We start from the raw sequence: 19,615 nt of genomic DNA on the forward strand, positions 1-19,615 counted from the left end.
TACTGGACTACGGGTTGCATGCCTGGCAGTCCAGCTAATCTGTGTATCTCCTCTCCACCACTGATTGGCAGCGTTCTGCCTATGCACAGTGTACAAAGAAAGCTGACAATCATCTGTGTGGGAGGGGTTATACAGGGCTCTGCATTTATAGCACTGCTACATCCACAACACAGTGAACAGGGATTTTATCAAAACTGCACCATGCAGTCCAGTAAGCCGAAACATTGCAGAAATCAGGCTCTCTGCCCATACATCATGCTGCTCTCAGATTACATGGCAAAAACCCGTTGACAGATTCCCTTTAAGGCCGGGATCACACATGCGAGAAACACGTCTGTGTCTCGCATATGAAACCCAAGCTCTGGCGCCGGCACTCCAGAGCGGAGCGTGCAGCTCCATGTATTGCTATGCGGCCGCATGCTCCGCTCTGGAGTTTCTCGCATGTGTGATCCCGGCCTAACACTGTGATCCCAGGATGAACGTTTTAGTAATTTACATACTTGCCAATTCTAGATGGATGGCATCTAAGTACATTTTCATCTGTATCCACCCTCTTTTCTAGACCTTTCTCCTACATGCCAATACCTTGCCAGTTTTCTAACGTGCATACCTCGCATTTACCTCCCTGAGACAGCAGAATACAAGATTCCAGGATTACTGCATTCTGGAAACTTTCTGCAGAGATTAGGAGATTTGCCGACTCTTGAGAGACTCCTGGATGTTAGGAGAAGCGGCAAGTAAGTCTTAAAGGATTTGTCCACTACAGGAAAACTGATTTTTATTAGTTTTAGTCTGGTTGCAGAAAAAAAATATGTTCATTCTTACATCTCTGACTGGCACCCCTCCCGTGATTGCACCACCATGTCTTCCATTGGTCAGGTGACACAGCAGGGAGATCGGTGAACGTTCCCAGTCTGGTGGGTAAGTATGCATGTTTTTCTTATTTTCTGCACCAAATTGGAGCAACTAAGGAGGATTTGTACAAATGCAGCGTCCCAGAGACCTGGTCGTTGCAGTATGGCCCCAAGGCGAGTAGCGGTATGTCCGATGGCACTAAAGAGTTCTCCTGACCAGGTATCACCAGAACACATTACACTTTACACTCCGGCCACTAGGGGGAGAAAAAGGCTTTATTTATTGGGCCACTCCTCACACTGGTAAAACTAGGGGCTGGGGAGGAAGTTAGTCAGAAGCTGACTGGGTTGGAACCAGGCAACATCCCGTGGCAGGGGGTGTTGCAGGGAGAAGGCACAGGGGGGTCCCTGTCAGGCGTGGGAACCTGGCAGGTGCCTAGCAAACAGAACAGAACGTAACGGAACCGCGCCTGCACACCCTGCGGCGGTATCCTAAGAAAGAGACAAGAGGGGAAGAATATTGTGGAACAGTGTAAACGAGATCAGCACAAAGGAGAGCCAGTAAGAGTCGTGCCGAGAGAGGAAGGCAACATCTTACTGAGGCGCGTAGTCGGTGGCCGGATCACCGTAGGAGTAACTGACTTCAGGCCTTACTTCAAATTCCGCTGGACAGTTGATTATAGGTTGGCTGTCTACCTTCTACACCTACGAAGACATAGGGGGCAACATTGGGAGAGGGGCATCTCTAGGGTCCCGGAAGACCTCCAAGCCTTCCCGTCAAACGTGTGGCGTCCTAGCCATAACATATCTGGGGGACGTTAGAAACTAGCGACATCTGGAACCAAAGAACGAGAGAGAGAGAGAGAGAGAGCTGTAGAGAACAAACGAACGAGAACAGCAGTTGTGAGGACTATTCCGAATGCTCAGCAGGATAGGACTACAACACACAGGCGCTAGTGGTAGGCAACGATTTCCATCTGCGAGGGAAACTCTGGATGTGCCCATCGGACCGGCCGGTCTCTGATAGCCCGGTTGAACGTGCTCTGGACCGAGTGAACTGAAGCCTTCAGTAAAAGGTAAAGAGACTGCAACCCTGTGTCCTCGTTATTGCCTGCACCTCACACCATCTCCATCCACACTACTGGGAAGCCCTGGGGATTTACTTCACCTGTGGGAAGGTATACCATCCGGCTGCTATTCCATCACCCCAGTGGACCCCACAGCAGCGTCGGTCACCCTGACCGAACACCACAGGTGGCGTCACAAACTCCTGACAGACTGTACTGCCATTTCCATTGGATGCCCCTTAGCAGGGTCACGACCGGGTCCAGCCACCGTGACAGCCGCCGAACCGAAGGAGAAGGGACCGGTACCGAGTGACTTGTGGCCATGTGTCTGGGGGCGCTCCACAAACATTGACCAACCCTTTTAGGATAGCCCATCAAGTCATCGCTCCAACCCTTCGATGGAGTCTGATGACCACCGATGACACCGACATTGGGTTAGACATTAACCGTTGGCAACATTTGCTGTAATGTTTTTCTGTCTTTGAATAGTATGGCTGGTATGATATCCTGTTAACACGCAGACATTTCCATGCCACCAGGATTATACACAGACATGAAATGAACCAGAGGGGTCGGACACATGGTGGCTGGATGGCACAAGATCCGTAATATCATTTCAGAAGCAGCCATATCAGCTGAAGGCAGCATGTGGAGACGCAGCAGTGAACTCCCCAGCCTGTTTTGCCTGGCATACAATCTAGTTACATGACAAAGCGAATTCTTTATCCGGGGATGTTCTGGCCTGAAGCTGTTTGCATTTTGCTCCTATGCCTTCTGCAAACAAGCGGCATTGAAATTCATCTGGCATGCGTCTCTCAGTGTCCCCAGGGTTGGCCATATTCTCAGCCGCGTGCTCGCTACAGCAGGGCACGGATTCTCGAAAACTAACACAGAACATTCCTACTCTAATTAACAGCTTACATGCCAAAATGACTTATTTGGAATCAATAGCACACATACATATTCATTGTGAGGATAAATACGGTGCTAGATTTTAACGGAGATTATTCCTCCGTTTTTGAATAATGACTAGATCCTGCTGATTAATGGAGTTGTAGATGGTTTCATGGTCACGATGCAATGTAAAGAATTGGAAAATCAGCCAAGATGTCACTGTAATGATAATAATAATCTTCATTTATATAGAGACAACATATTCCACAGCGCTTTACACTGTAAAGTTAAGGTGCATGAGTAAAGCCAGCGTGATACCTATGGAGGGTGCAGAGCTCGTAGTAGCACGCTGACCATAGCCACTGTCCACTGAGCCCACTGCATTATCAAGGTCGCTACTTTTTAAACTACAGTACTGAAGATGAAACGGTTGATCTGCTGAGGATCGAGTTCAAGTCGAATTTCCTGAAATGTGACGTTCCACGTTCCGCTAACTCTCTTGCACCACTCCAGTCTGTCCCCAACTCTGCTGCCCGGCTAATCCACCTCTCTCCTCGCTACTCCCCTGCTTCTCCCCTCTGCAAATCCCTCCACTGGCTCCCAATTCCCCAACGAATGCAGTTCAAACTACTAACACTGATCTACAAAGCCATCCACAACCTGTCCCCTCCCTAAATCTCTGAACTAATCTCCCAATATCTTCCCTCATGTAATCTCCGATCCTCCCAAGACCTCCTACTCTCCTCCACACTTATTCGTTCCTCACACAACCGCCTCCAAGATTTCTCCCGAATATCCCCCATCCTCTGGAATTCCATGCCTCAACACGTCCGACTATCCACCACCCTCTGATCCTTCAGACGGAACCTGAAAACCCTTCTCTTCAAGAAAGCCTACAGCCTGCAATAACCATTCTACCACCTCGCCATCGCCAGAGCCGCCGCCTCGCCATAGCCGCTGCCTCGCCATCGCCAGAGCCGCCGCCTCGCCATCGCCTAGCCCCTACCTTCTGCCTCTTCCCCACTATCCCATAGAATGTGAGTCCGCAAGGACAGGGTCCTCTCCCCTCTGTACCAGTCTGTCACTGTAAACATGTTTACTGTAAACGATATCTATAACTCTGTATGTAACTCCTTTCACATGTACAGCACCATGGAATTAATGGTGCTATATAAATAAATAATAATAATAATAATAAAAAATTCTAACACTATTCAATCCACATTTAACAAAAAATAGATACTTGGCCACTATTTTGGTGTATCATGTAGGGCTGATAAATGTAAAAAAAGAATTATAGCTAATATTCACCTCAACACTCACTGCTCCGGCCGCCCCTCTGCTCGCTGCCTGCTGTCCGGTCCTCTTCTTGTCACCTTAGCACTTCACATCTCTGGGCTCTTAACAATAGACCAGGACTTCCAGCAGTGACCAGGTCTTGGGGGTCACTGATCTTCACACGGTTGGGACATCACAACATGTGCTGTGGCCTTATAAGGTGCATTGACCTGGCTGGAAGTCCCCTTCTATAGTGAAGAGGATGGAGGAGTAGCAAAGAAAAAAGATGGGATGGCGGGCAGCAGAGCGGTCAGTGAAGTGAGAGTTGTGGTGAGTATTTTTTTTTGTTTGTTTTTTAGATTTTACATTTATTATGCTCTAGGGTGTGTAGGAACATAAAAAATAGGATAGACTGGCCAAATTCCAATTTACCAAATTTTTGCCTTATGCCGAAATACAGTTATTCCTCACAGAAGCTTAAAGTCCAAATCATAAAATAAATGGCATAAATTACATCTAGTCTGTTCCAATAATTTCCATTGAAATTATGTTTCAATTTTTGCATTCACATTAGAATCAGTTCATAGACTCAATGATCATCATATTCACCATAGTGAACAAAGGACACAGACTTTGGTGCAAGCAATCCATATACTCCAAGCAAAGGCAGGCATGTAGAGGAAGAGAGGCAGAGACACTGTATGACGATCAGAGGTCTGCACCTGCTGTGATGTTTCGGGAGTCCAACCCCCTGGTTCCTCAAGGCACTAAGGCTACGTTCACATTTGCGTTGTGCGCCGCTGCGTCGGCGACGCAACGCACAACGCAAATAGAAATGCACCAAAACGCACACAAAAATGCTGCGTTTTGCGATGCATGCGTCCTTTTTTGCCGAAATTTGGATGCAAGAAAAACGCAACTTGTTGCGTTTTCTGCGCCCGACGCTTGCGGCAAAAAAACGCATGCATCGCACAACGCAGCACAACGCATGTCCATGCATCCCCCATGTTAAATATAGGGGCGCATGACGCATGCGTCGCCGCTGCGTCGCCCGACGCAAACACGCAAAACGCTAATGTGAACGTAGCCTTAGAGGATAAAATGGCAGACAGGGGGACCTTCATCATATCTAAATCTGCCATGAAAAATGATCACAGGACCACAATTGGAGGAGCTACGTCTTAGGCTACTGTCACACTAGCGTCGTATGACGCACATCGCAATGCGTCATTTTGGAGATAAAACGCATCCTGCAAAATTGCTTGCAGGATGCGTTTTTTCTCCATAGACTAACATTAGCGATGCATTACGAAGCTTTGCCACACGTCGCAACCATCGTGCGACGGTTGCGTCGTGTTGTGGCGACCATCGGCACCAAAAAACATTGCATGTAACGTTTTTTGGTGCGTTGTGTCCGCCATTTCCAACTGCGCATGTGCGGCCCCACCTCCCCGCAACTCAGAATGGGGCAGCGGATGCGTTGGAAAAATGCATCCGCTGCCCCCGTTGTGCGGCACTTCCACAGTATGTGTCGGTACGTCGGCCCGAGTACGACGCTAGTGTGAAAGTAGCCTTACTGTATAACTGCTCAGATGTCTCAGATGCTACCAGCGATGGCATGTAAAGGTTTAACTTGCCAATATCAGAGTTAACTCCAATCCCTGCCGTGGTGGCAGAAAATGTTGTAGCAAGTAACGTTGACTGATATACTTTTTGTTGGCGGACTTTAAAGGGCAACTTAAGTTATATTGTAAGAAAATGTGAAGCCAATTGGATTTGTAAATGTTCGGTATTCGTATCCTGTTATTTTGTTGATGAATCATGAGAAATGTCACGTATCAAAGTGATCTGTCCTTTGCTATAGATGATATTTACATGTACACTGTAGTCATAAAGTTCTATTATATTTGAGTATAATCGTGTATTGAAAAGAGACACTCTTCTGACTTTCTTAGGGAATCTGGGTCCCTGAAGGTGAGACAGTAAAGATTCCTGTGGCCATCAAGATCTTGAATGAGACAACTGGACCTAAAGCAAATGCGGAATTCATGGATGTAAGTACTGTATATGTTTGATATTAGCACAGCCTGACCTCCAATTGGGCAGTATGGTGTGAATGTCAAGACTAGCCAATATTCTTCTATACTAAAATCAACACAACGTCTTGATTCAAAGAAGACACAATGTTGTCCAATCTGCGCCAACTAAAAAAGAGGCAAGAAAGCAACTAAAAACATTGAATGGGGAACATTGAAAAATGGTGAATAGTCTTCAGTAGTAGAGAAGAACTTTCTGCTGTTACAGTTAAGTAAGGTGTTAAAATGAGTTGTGAGTCTGTGCTATGATTTTTTGCAGCACACCTATGTACTTTCTATAGCATGACCGCTCCTTAGATTCGTATTGGAGAGAAATTGTTCAGTTGCTTTCATGCTAACCTTCTTGTGTACAAATGAATGTTTGTGACCTACCCAACATTCACAACATCTATATTTGGGAAAGGGTGAAATATATTTGTGATGCACACAACAGATGAAGCCTCTTACACGGCAGATAGGCTCCTGATGTAAAATTTGAATGGACGCCAATGCAAAATCGGTGATAGAACCCTTGCGCTACAGTAGAGCTCGCTGCAATATACTTCGTGAGTCAATTCATTTATTTCACACCTGTCCTTTTATTATTAGTAATAACAATAACACTCCTTTAAAGTCACATTCACGTGGTCAGTATTATAGAAACACGTCACCACTTTTGCATTTTTCACTCACTCCTAGTGTTGGCTTACAAATACAAATGTAAAATACTGACCAAATACTGAAAGAGTGAACGTGGCCTGAGGGTTTTGTATGATAGGGTTTATACACATATGAGTCAGTGGCGGTGCTTGTGTCACTCATCGTTTCTAACACTGCCCTCACATGTACTGTCAGCAGGGAGTGGTGCTAGCAGCAGTGAGTGACACAAGCACCACCTCCTGATGACAAATCATTCGAGGGTGGTGCTAGAAGCTGTGGGGCAGCAACAGTGTCACTTACTGCTTTGATCTTTGCCCTCTGCTGACATCTTCTTTCAGTAAGAAGCTAAGACAATGGCAGAGACAAAAGCAGGGAGCCAGTGTAGCACTCACATCAGCCACAGTGTCCATCACCCAGATTCCAGGAAGTCTTCAGAGGGGACAGGGATGCAAGAAACAAGTGAGTAACTGCAGCACTGCCCCTTTAAAATATTAATCCCAGAGGAGTGGTGGACGTTGCGGGGAGTAAGTGCAGCCTCAGCTTCCTGTGACGTCACTTTTGAGATTCCGCTCAACCGATGTCACAGGAAGTAAAGGAAAAAACACATTTAGACCTTATGGGGGACATGTAGAGAATTTTGTTATAATGGATTAGGATGTAAAGATGTAAGGATAGATAGTTAGAAAATACATTTTAATTGCCGGACCACCCAATTATGTGTTGATGTCACAATTTAAATAGGGAAAAAATGTGATCACAGGTTCAAGTCACCTAATGAGACCAATCAAAATTGCCAAAGAAAATTTAAAAACATTCTAATTTTTTTCTTATTGATTTAAAAATTTATATTCCCCCTTCCTTTTCTCAGAAAACATATGCAAATCTATAAAGTATAAAAAAAATTGATATTGCAGAATGTGTGGCTAGTTAAACTATTGAATTATTATAATATTTCTCTCATACATTAAAACAACAATTAAAAAAACACAGAATTGTTGTTTCATGGTCAATTTAGCTGAAGCAAAACTGAATAAAAAGAGATAAAAAATTGGACCCCAAAATGATGGTGTACAACCACAGCTTGTACTGAAAATTCCAAGCCCCGATAAATCTTTATCCACTCAAAAATTTAAAAAGTTATAGCAGTTGGAAGACAAGAATGAAACTCAAAGTTGGTGCATGTCAAATATATTCTGCATTGGTGGCTTGAAGAAATAAATGGTGAATGTTACAATTTAGGAAACTATGACTTTTAACATGAATATAATCTCTGTTAGGTGTCGAGTTCCCGCCTCTGCACAGGGGGAATCTCAGGCCATCTCTGCTGCGGTCTCCCATTCTTCTCCAGCCGCAGTGGAGTCTGCTCAGCAGAGACGTCGTTCCCAGCATTTTGCTCAGTCTCACTCTGTGCATAGGATTACGGCTGCTTTGCCTGCTTCTGCCATTGAAGCCAGTGCTGGGCAGCGGCGAGCAGACACTTTTGGGATCTAAGTCCTGCTTTTTCCCTTCTGAGCATGCCCAGGGTGAGATCTCCCATTGGAGATTGAGGGTCACATGCTCAGATGCTGCAGCAGTTCCCATTGGTCCTTTATTGGAAGGTCCTGAACGTGCTGCAGCTATATAAGCTGCACATGACCGCACGGCCATGCGCTAGTGTACATTTGTAAACGTGTGTGTGTTGTGAGTGAAAGTCGTTCATTAAAATCCCCTCCCTATTGGATGACTGTTCGCGGAAGGTGGGTGATTGCTATCTAGCGCCCGACTTAGCTACCAGCACGTTACACACCATACAGCATCTCAATGCTGTGACCGCCAGTGCGGCGCCATGTGCTTTCACAGCGCTTTCCTGACCCAAGCCTGGGTGGTTAGCGGCATCCGCCAGTGTGGCACCGCATGCACGCTCGTGCATCTTTTATTACTACTTTGATTACACTGACACCCCATTAGCTGTGTCGAGCGCAAGTAGTCTAGTCGGACTCGGATCCCAAGTCTTGGGACTGAGCTTGGTGACTCCTTGCTTGCGCTCTTGTGTGCGGTACCGCGGCCCTGTAACTTAACAGGGTTCGCTTCCTTCACACAGGGTGAAGTTAACCCATGTGTGTATTCACATTGTACCGCCATATAGTCCGTCATTACTTGGCAGCAGGTTCTATCTCTGCACGGTGGACCCCGGGCTGCGAACGCACCTTAATCTATCTTATTATTTGGTGCGTTCCGCTAGCCCTAACAATCTCTAGTTCTGATATTTGATGTTTAAAAAGGGTTAGTAAAAATAGAAGATTTAATTTTTCTCATTGTTATACTGTTTATTCTCTTGGGACACAGCAGTATATTGAATGACAACATTTGGGGTGCAAACATTACTGTAAATGAATTGCATCTATTCTCATTTAATTACTTAAGAAAATTTTAAATAAGAATTTTTTAACATTTTTTGCCTAAAGGAAGGTATACGGTAGTGCTGAAACCTCTAACAACTTTCTAACTAGTGGAGCCATAATGGAAGATGATCTCTAAATTTCTATTCCTCAGTTGGACTCCATCTTGGAGATATTGAGAAACAATAAACTGATATGTGAAGAATTTGTAAATTATAAATACATGTCAACACTAAAATCAAGAATGTTTCCTTTTTTTCGATGCAAGATTCAGTCACCATTATTTTTGACTATTCTGATAATAATGAAATAATTATTTTATGTCTGGGTGGTCTCTAATTCAGAGAAAATCAATACATTGTTGGCTTTGAAGTGTTTAACCTTCGTCCGGCTGAGTAGGAACAATTGTAACTATTCCGTTTTAAAATTGCAATAACTTTTTTTTTCGAAAAGCCGTAGAGGGCTGAAATTTTGTGACATCTCTGCAGTTTTGGTCCAGAATATATTGGCCAAATTTCAATAAAATATATATGAAGGTACAATTGTACCTCTGCAGCCTGTTAACATTGTAAAATTATGCAGCCTGACGAAGGTTAATCTGTAGAATTATTCCTTTTCCTACACACAATGAACCAGCATCAATCACTTCAGAAAATGCAGAACCTTTAATGACGAGTGTGACATCAGTAAGTCTTTTACATTAAGGAGGAATCCGATTTTAGGATACACACATTACAGGCAACTTGAAGTATCTTGAAAAGAGTTGTCCACTACTTATAATGATGACCTACCCTCACTGCAAATCAGCCCGGTCCTCTTCTCTTCAACTGGAGCTCATCAATTTACACAGTCGCTACCAATGTGATGGGGCTTTATTATTCCGCCTCATACATATTCTGCCTCGTACATTGTGTACATCCAGAAGTGATAACAGCTGATCGGGAACGGAATGGAGTGATATTGATGACCTGTCCAAACAAGTCATCAATTTGAAAGTAGTGGGCAACTTAGTGTAATTGATGAAAATTGAATATCTGTGGAAATTTTTAGGAATTTGTTGATCACCGGTGAACAATTTTTGAATTTGATTTGCACAAATTGCCTAAAAAGACCACCATCATTATACACATTGAATCAGCCAGAGCTCACCTGATTTCCAGCTGAATTTGGCTAGGCTTCCCCATAATGCCTAGTACAAACTAAAATGGAATAAAGAAAAATAGATAGAACGGACATGTGAATGAGAAGTACCGAGAGTGATTTCCATTGTAGAAACTGGAGCAGAGGACACATAATGCCCACAGCCACAGGCATTGCCACATCATGTCTGTCCCTGTAGCTCATGAAGGCACTTCACTCTGACTGTGGATGAGGATAGGAAATGGCAGATTGTACTACTAGTGGAACTTCTTTGTATTTACGGAAATAAATATATTACGTAAGATAAGGCAGATGAGTACTAGTACGTGTAAGGTATGTGGTGCATGCCGCACATATTTTGAAGCTATTTCCTTCCAGGCATTACCATTATTTGAACAGAATAAATTACCTATGTATTGCTATCTCGTAAAGTGCATATAGTCTCTCAAGGTTCAGAATAGACAGCGAGACTTATAGACTTGTACTAGATTGGCAAAAGTAGAAAGCGGAAATTGAGAATTACCAGCAAGAGGTGTTTGTGTATATTTGTATACTTGTTGGTTGATCTAGTCTCTATTATAGCCAAAGAATTGAATACGACTTACCTCAGTTACATTTGCTACCTTTAGACACAAACTGCTGCTCTAAGGGGGTAATAACATTGAAAAATTATTGTGCACACTCGTTCTTAAAAATGATCACTCCACAATAATCCTTCAGAGTAAACAGGTTTTCGATCACGAAGAACGCTCGTTCATTGGGTGAAATGATCGTTTGCACAGTGCAAAATCTCATCATTCTCGGTGGTGCATTGTCTTGTCTACACAACACTCACATTCCTGATAATGACAGCATACGTGCACTGAGCAATCTATTGCGGATTGCTTAGTGAGCATTGTGTAGACAGGCTGCTTAGTGACCACCGATCTGTAAGGGTTTGTCGATCAGTAGTTGTTTAGTTATGCCGGTTGAACCATGTAAACCTACCGGAAGGCGGTATTGATATTTGCATTCTGGGCTACTTTCTGAGCCAATATTGATGGTTCTATCTAGTGGTGTAACTGGTAGCTTGTTCGCCCCAATACAAGATTTCCATAAAGGACCTCAGTTTTGATGGGTGGAAATAAAGTACAAAAAATCTGCATTTTTACTAATGGAAATTTTTTCAATACTTTATTACATTTTATTTCCACTCGAATGTATTCACTCATCTCTAATTGCCAGCCTTCATCTGGCGATCCTGAGGATTTGCGAAAAATATCCAAAGCTAGATTACCTCTTTAGTCCAGTGAGCGTTGAGTAACAGTTATCAAAAAATACTTAATACCTCTTTAAAATACCTTCTGTGGTCTCATTGTAATTGACTACATCTTCTTATATACATTACGCCAAATGGATCTTTTGGGACCCTCTAAGCTTGAGGGCTCAGGTGCAACTGCAACCCATGGAACCACTATAGTTACACCCCTACATCTACTGTTTCTACAAGACCTCAGGACAAGGAGCCAAAATTATAAGTCAGTGGGGTCTATAGGCTGCTATTTGCATCTGATACATGACATATCTAACACAACACTGTTGTCGTAATGCACAACATTGTGGTTGTGGTTGCAGAGAGCCTTACACGGGAAATATCAATCAAAGCTGTATTATTACTATTATTATTAATATTATTACTATTTATGTGTAAGCAAAAATGCTCTTGTGATTCTTTAAAAAGTCCAGTGTCTAAGAAACTAACTATGTTTATGCCAATTATTTATCTGTCACACTAGATCTCAAATGACTGAAAAAAATGAAAATACCAGATGGAGCTATTGGCAATGGTTAGTGTTGTGTCTGTGAGACAAGTGCTTCTCAGAAAGCAGAGAATAGCCATTTTTCTGTATAAACAATAGCTAGATGTCCTCCCATCTGATTATTATTTATGCTCCGTCTTCATTGTTATAACATATGTTGTAGCTTGTAATTTTAACTGGCCAGACAGTGTAATTTCCATGGATTCCAAGGATGAGTAAGAAATTACAGCACATCTAATAAGAGTTATCAGATGCGGCCAACTTACTGTAAAATTGTAATGTAATGGTTGCACAATCAACCAGAGCCCAGCATTACGCTGGATTTCATTACAACCACATTACAGATATTATTACTAAAAATGTCAGTTGTTGCCATGTAGTCCAGCTTGAAGAAAAGCAGAGATATGGAAATACTTTGGAGTACTGTTTTAGTAAACTCCATATTGAAGAAGTCACCTAGTATCTTTCCTTACAGTCATGGTAACATAACACCGCTTGGATTGAGACACGGTAAGGCCAAATCTTCTACTTCACTCTTCGAAGTAGCTCATAGCAACTTTTTTATTTTGGCACATATTTGGAGAATGTACAGTATATACTATACATTTCTGAAAGATGCATCCCTCTGGAATAGTAAATTGGCTGCATGTGTGCTCTTCATTTAGGTCAGATTTGAAAATATAGTGCCAATAGAGATGAGTAGATGAGGTAAAATTCAAACTTGCTTGTTAGCTCGGATTTTTCTCGGAAATTCGATTTGCAGAGAAGTTATTTTCCACAAATTGAACCAAGAGCTTAATAAACGTACGATGTAGAAAGTAGAAAAAAAACTTTTTCTCACTTTACTCCTCACTAGAGTTGAGCGACCTTGACCTTTTTAGAGTCGAGCCGGGTTTTGCGAAACCCGACTATGTCCAAAGTCGGGTCGAGTGAAATCGGCCGATTATGACGTAAAGTCGGGATCGACCGAAACACGAAACCCAATGCAAGTCAATGGGGCAGCATAGTCGGCAGTGAGTGGGGGCCAGGAAAACACCTAGAGTGCCCATTTTAATGTCAAAACCATCCATTCTTCTTAATGAAGCTTGTCAAGCGTAATTTACCTTAAAATAATTGGAAGGCATTTGAAATTGGGGGTCATTTGGCTAAAGTTGTGGGGGGTAGGGCTGGTTCAAGTAATTAGTGGCCCCAGTAAATCTGGACCACGTCACGGCAGTGGAGCAGGGAGAGGTAAGTATTTCAACTTTGCAAGTGCTGTGATCCTGAGCAAGCAGGGGGGGGCCCACTCGTTGGCATTGGCACTGGCACAGGGCCCCTCAAAGTACAGCGGTGTGTTTGCACGGCGGGGGCGCCTCCCACCGGCAGCAACACTTTTGCGTACTATGAGAGGCCCTGTGCCAGTGACGTCGCCAACTAGTATTCCTCCCCCCACCTGATGAAGGAACCTGCACTTTCATCTGCACCTTCCTCTTTGTCCCCGTGTAAGGTGGTATGGTATGCGGGAAGAGCAACCTGACTTTCAGCAGGGTCACAATGTTGTTGTGTAGCGTGCACGGGGAATGTTGCGTTATGGGTCAATGTACCAGCAGACTCATCTATCACTGGCTGGGCAATGGGCACGATGAAGTGGAAACACAGATATAGGCCCAAAGAAGAAAGTGGGCTAAATGCAGTTCAAAATTGGTAACACAGGAATAACCAGGGGGCATTGCAGTGGAGGACAACTGGAATGAGAGGCTGACACAGAGAGTAGGGCCAAATCAGTAAGTAGTCGAAATGCAGTTCAAAATTGGCAACCGTAGTAAACAGGCGGCACAGCTTTGTTCAGTGGAGGAGAACAGCAAGGAGTGGCAGACACCGATAGTAGGCCCCAACCCAACTAGTAGGCCAAATGCAGTCTAACATTAACAACTACTTAACGAGAGGCTGAAAATGGAATTTCAGGACAGGAAACCAGGAGAACAGCAAGGAGTGGCAGACACCGATAGTAGGCCCCAAACCAACTAGTACGCCAAATGCAGTTGTTCCATTTAACCACAATTTAATGAGAGCCTGAAGATAGAAGCTCAGGAAAGGCAACCTGGGGAACACCTTGGAGTGTAACACAACCTCTCTCTACACCACGGAAGGGCTGATTCTTAGGAAGGAAGGCTGTTGTAAATAAGCATTGCGCGTCCGAGGGTGATTATATTCTTATTCGGTATCTACTCACCCTCGGACGCGCCATGCTTCTTGATTTGTAATTAATGTTTATTTGCAATGTGCTTTTGACTTACTCAATTATTTTTTTAATTATTGATTTTATTAAATTAATAGTTTAACATCTTATTGGAAATAATTTAAAGGAGACGCGACAGGACAACACTCGGTGGATGCCATATCTGTGTTAACAACTCCAAAAAACTTTCAGTTAACTTCTTGCAGGAGAAAGAAATTGTAGCTGTTGGACCTTTGTAGTACAGTTCCAGATATTTGTTGTGTGTTTGTTTTGATTGTTAAAATGTCTGCATTTGAGATCTCAACACGATCTTATTTTTTATAATCAAATTAATTTTTTAAATATTTTATTAGGTTGGTTCAAGGGGTACACGGGCCGCAGTAGACAGGTCAGTGGAGGCCTAGTGGAAGGAGGGACCACAGACAGGCATCGAAGGCCTAAAATAATAACACATGGCTGTAGGCAATTTTAAATTGGTTCCAGGGGTACACGGGCAGCAGTGCCCTGGTCAGTGTAGTAGTAGTTGAAAGAATGGACCGCAGACAGGCATCGAAGGCCTAAAATAAAAAAATTGGGCTGGCTGTAGGCAATTTTAAATTGGTTCCAGGGGTACACGGGCAGCAGTGGTGTGGTCAGTGGAGGCCTAGTGGAAGGAGTGACCGCAGACAGGCATCGAAGGCCTAAAATAATCACACATGGCTGTAGGCAATTTTAAATTGGTTCTAGGGGTACACGGGCAGCAGTGGTGTGGTCAGTGGAGGCCTAGTGGAAGGAGTGACCGCAGACAGGCATCGAAGGCCTAAAATAATCACACATGGCTGTAGGCAATTTTAAATTGGTTCCAGGGGTACACGGGCAGCAGTGGTGTGGTCAGTGGAGGCCTAGTGGAAGGAGTGACCGCAGACAGGCATCGAAGGCCTAAAATAATAACACATGGCTGTAGGCAATTTTAAATTGGTTCCAGGGGTACACGGGCAGCAGTGCCCTGGTCAGTGTAATAGTAGTTGAAAGAATGGACCGCAGACAGGCATCGAAGGCCTAAAATAAAAAAATTGGGCTGGCTGTAGGCAATTTTAAATTGGTTCCAGGGGTACACGGGCAGCAGTGGTGTGGTCAGTGGAGGCCTAGTGGAAGGAGTGACCGCAGACAGGCATCGAAGGCCTAAAATAATAACACATGGCTGTAGGCAATTTTAAATTGGTTCCAGGGTTACACGGGCAGCAGTGGTGTGGTCAGTGGAGGCCTAGTGGAAGGAGTGACCGCAGACAGGCATCGAAGGCCTAAAATAATCACACATGGCTGTAGGCAATTTTAAATTGGTTCCAGGGGTACACGGGCAGCAGTGGTGTGGTCAGTGGAGGCCTAGTGGAAGGAGTGACCACAGACAGGCATCGAAGGCCTAAAATATTAACACATGGCTGTAGTCAATTTTAAATTGGTTCCAGGGGTACTTGGGCAGCAGTGCCCTGGTCAGTGTAGTAGTAGTTGAAAGAATGGACCGCAGACAGGCATCGAAGGCCTAAAATAAAAAAATTGGGCTGGCTGTAGGCAATTTTAAATTGGTTCCAGGGGTACACGGGCAGCAGTGGTGTGGTCAGTGGAGGCCTAGTGGAAGGAGTGACCGCAGACAGGCATCGAAGGCCTAAAATAATAACACATGGCTGTAGGCAATTTTAAATTGGTTCCAGGGTTACACGGGCAGCAGTGGTGTGGTCAGTGGAGGCCTAGTGGAAGGAGTGACCGCAGACAGGCATCGAAGGCCTAAAATAATCACACATGGCTGTAGGCAATTTTAAATTGGTTCCAGGGGTACACGGGCAGCAGTGGTGTGGTCAGTGGAGGCCTAGTGGAAGGAGTGACCACAGACAGGCATCGAAGGCCTAAAATATTAACACATGGCTGTAGTCAATTTTAAATTGGTTCCAGGGGTACTTGGGCAGCAGTGCCCTGGTCAGTGTAGTAGTAGTTGAAAGAATGGACCGCAGACAGGCATCGAAGGCCTAAAATAAAAAAATTGGGCTGGCTGTAGGCAATTTTAAATTGGTTCCAGGGGTACACGGGCAGCAGTGGTGTGGTCAGTGGAGGCCTAGTGGAAGGAGTGACCGCAGACAGGCATCGAAGGCCTAAAATAATAACACATGGCTGTAGGCAATTTTAAATTGGTTCCAGGGTTACACGGGCAGCAGTGGTGTGGTCAGTGGAGGCCTAGTGGAAGGAGTGACCGCAGACAGGCATCGAAGGCCTAAAATAATCACACATGGCTGTAGGCAATTTTAAATTGGTTCCAGGGGTACACGGGCAGCAGTGGTGTGGTCAGTGGAGGCCTAGTGGAAGGAGTGACCACAGACAGGCATCGAAGGCCTAAAATATTAACACATGGCTGTAGTCAATTTTAAATTGGTTCCAGGGGTACTTGGGCAGCAGTGCCCTGGTCAGTGTAGTAGTAGTTGAAAGAATGGACCGCAGACAGGCATCGAAGGCCTAAAATAAAAAAATTGGGCTGGCTGTAGGCAATTTTAAATTGGTTCCAGGGGTACACGGGCAGCAGTGGTGTGGTCAGTGGAGGACTAGTGGAAGGAGTGACCGCAGACAGGCATCGAAGGCCTAAAATAATAAAACATGGCTGTAGGCAATTTTAAATTGGTTCCAGGGGTACACGGGCAGCAGTGGTCTGGTCAGTGGAAGTCTAGTGGAAGGAGTGACCGCAGACAGGCTTCGAAGGCCTAACATAACAAACTTGGGCTGGCTGTAGGCACTTTTAAATTGGTTACAGGGGTACATGGGCAGCAGTGGTCTGGTCAGTGGAAGTCTAGTGGAAGGAGTGACCGCAGACAGGCTTCCAAGGCCTAACATAACAAAATTGGGCTGGCTGTAGGCACTTTAAATTGGTTCCAGGGGTACATGGGCAGCAGTGTATGGTCAGTGGAAGTCTAGTGGAAGGAGTGACGGCAGACAGTCTTCGAAGGCCTAACATAACAAAATTGGGCTGACTATAGGCACTTTTAAATTGGTTCCAGGGTAACACGGCCAGCAGTGGCCTGGTCAGTGTAGTAGTTGTAGAAAGAAGGGACCGCAGACAGGCTTCGAAGGCCTAACATAACAAAAATGTCAAAACAATGGTATTGTCAGTGCCAGGCATTGAAGGATGTCAGCGCCTAGACTACACATTGGTGAAGCTGTGAGAGATAATTTTGCTAGTGGTAGAGCACTGTTTGAGCTGGGGGGGGAACTGGCTTGTGGCCGGCGGTACAGGCACAGGGCCCCTCATATTACAACGGTGTGTCTGACGTTGGGTGCGCACCACCACCGCCAGAGACACTTTATTGTACTATGAGGGACCCAGTGGCAGTGCCGTCGACCAAAAGCGGCCACACCCACCTCTTCAGACAAACAGCACTCTCAAGGGTCCAAGCGCAAAGTGGCGATAGCACGGCCCCGTGTGGGGAGTTTGGCCATTTCGTGAGGTGGAAACATGTCGTATGCTGGACAATCAGGTGAAGAAAATTACGAGATTGGAAAAGTCATTCAGAATAGTCCACAGGCAAGACCTTTTCATAGGAAAGCTAGGTGTCAGCCGGGCAGGGTGGGGCAAAAGATTTTGAAATCCAGTTGTGGTTCATTTTAATGAAGGTTAGATCATCTACATTTTGGGTAGCCAGACGAGTCCTTTTTTCTGTTAGTATTGAACCTGCAGCACTGAATACTCTTTCTGATAGGACACTAGCTGCCGGGCAAGCAAGCTCCTGCAATGCATATTCTGCCAATTCTGGCCAGGTGTCTAATTTGGATGCCCAGTAATCAAATGGGAATGACGGTTGAGGGAGAACGTCGATAAGGGATGAAAAATAGTTTGTAACCATACTGGACAAATGTTGTCTCCTGTCACTTTGAATTGATGCTGCAGTACCTGTCCTGTCTGCGGTCATAGAAAAATCACTCCACAACCTGGTCAGAAAACCCCTCTGGCCAACGCCACTTCTGATTTCTGCCCCTCTAACACCTCTGGTCTGCTGGCCCCTGGAGCTCGTGTGAGAACGATCACGGGCGCTGTGTGCAGGGAATGCCAGAAGCAAACGGTCAACAAGAGTTGATTGTTTTGTTGCTAATATTAGTTCCAAGTTCTCATGTGGCATAATATTTTGCAATTTGCCTTTATAGCGAGGATCAAGGAGGCAGGCCAACCAGTAATCGTCATCGTTCATCATTTTTGTAATGCGTGTGTCCCTTTTGAGGATACGCAAGGCATAATCCGCCATGTGGGCCAAAGTTCCCGTTGTCAAATCTGCGGTTGTGCTTGGTTGAGGGGCAGTTGCAGGCAAATCTACGTCACTTGTGTCCCTCAAAAAACCAGAACCCGGCCTTGCCACGCCACCAATTTCCCGTGCCCCCGGGAAAGCTTCCTCATTAAAAATATACTCATCCCCATCATCCTCCTCATCCTCCACCTCCTCTTCGCCCGGTACCTCGTCATGTACACTGCCCTGACCAGACAATCGCTGACTGTCATCAAGGCTTTCCTCTTCCTCTGGTGCAGACGCCTGATCCTTTATGTGCGTCAAACTTTGCATCAGCAGACGCATTAGGGGGATGCTCATGCTTATTATGGCGTTGTCTGCACTAACCAGCCGTGTGCATTCCTCAAAACACTGAAGGACTTGACACATGTCTTGAATCTTCGACCACTGCACACCTGACAACTCCATGTCTGCCATCCTACTGCCTGCCCGTGTATGTGTATCCTCCCACAAAAACATAACAGCCCGCCTCTGTTCGCACAGTCTCTGAAGCATGTGCAGTGTTGAGTTCCACCTTGTTGCAACGTCTATGATTAGGCGATGCTGGGGAAGGTTCAAAGAACGCTGATAGGTCTGCATACGGCTGGAGTGTACAGGCGAACGGCGGATATGTGCGCAAAGTCCACGCACTTTGAGGAGCAGGTCGGATAACCCCGGATAACTTTTCAGGAAGCACTGCACCACCAGGTTTAAGGTGTGAGCCAGGCAAGGAATGTGTTTCAGTTGGGAAAGGGAGATGGCAGCCATGAAATTCCTTCCGTTATCACTCACTACCTTGCCTGCCTCAAGATCTACAGTGCCCAGCCACGACTGCGTTTCTTGCTGCAAGAACTCGGACAGAACTTCCGCGGTGTGTCTATTGTCGCCCAAACACTTCATAGCCAATACAGCCTGCTGACGTATGCCAGTAGCTGCCCCATAATGGGAGACCTGGTGTGCAACTGTGGCAGGTGCGGA

At 45.1% G+C, this 19,615-nt stretch overlaps 1 protein-coding gene across 2 annotated transcripts in view; it reads left to right on the top strand.

The window, feature by feature from the left end:
* ERBB4 (erb-b2 receptor tyrosine kinase 4) overlaps nt 1-19,615 on the top strand; it is a 1,426,503-nt gene that overhangs the window by 1,039,966 nt on the left and 366,922 nt on the right. For both annotated transcript variants that reach the window (XM_069733421.1, XM_069733420.1), the window contains exon 19: nt 6,049-6,147. In XM_069733421.1, the coding sequence (XP_069589522.1) occupies nt 6,049-6,147 (99 nt within the window). The remainder of the gene's footprint in view (nt 1-6,048; nt 6,148-19,615) is intronic.

The sequence above is a fragment of the Ranitomeya imitator genome, chromosome 7 (assembly GCF_032444005.1).
Source record: "Ranitomeya imitator isolate aRanImi1 chromosome 7, aRanImi1.pri, whole genome shotgun sequence".
NCBI classification, from domain to species: Eukaryota; Metazoa; Chordata; class Amphibia; order Anura; family Dendrobatidae; genus Ranitomeya; species Ranitomeya imitator.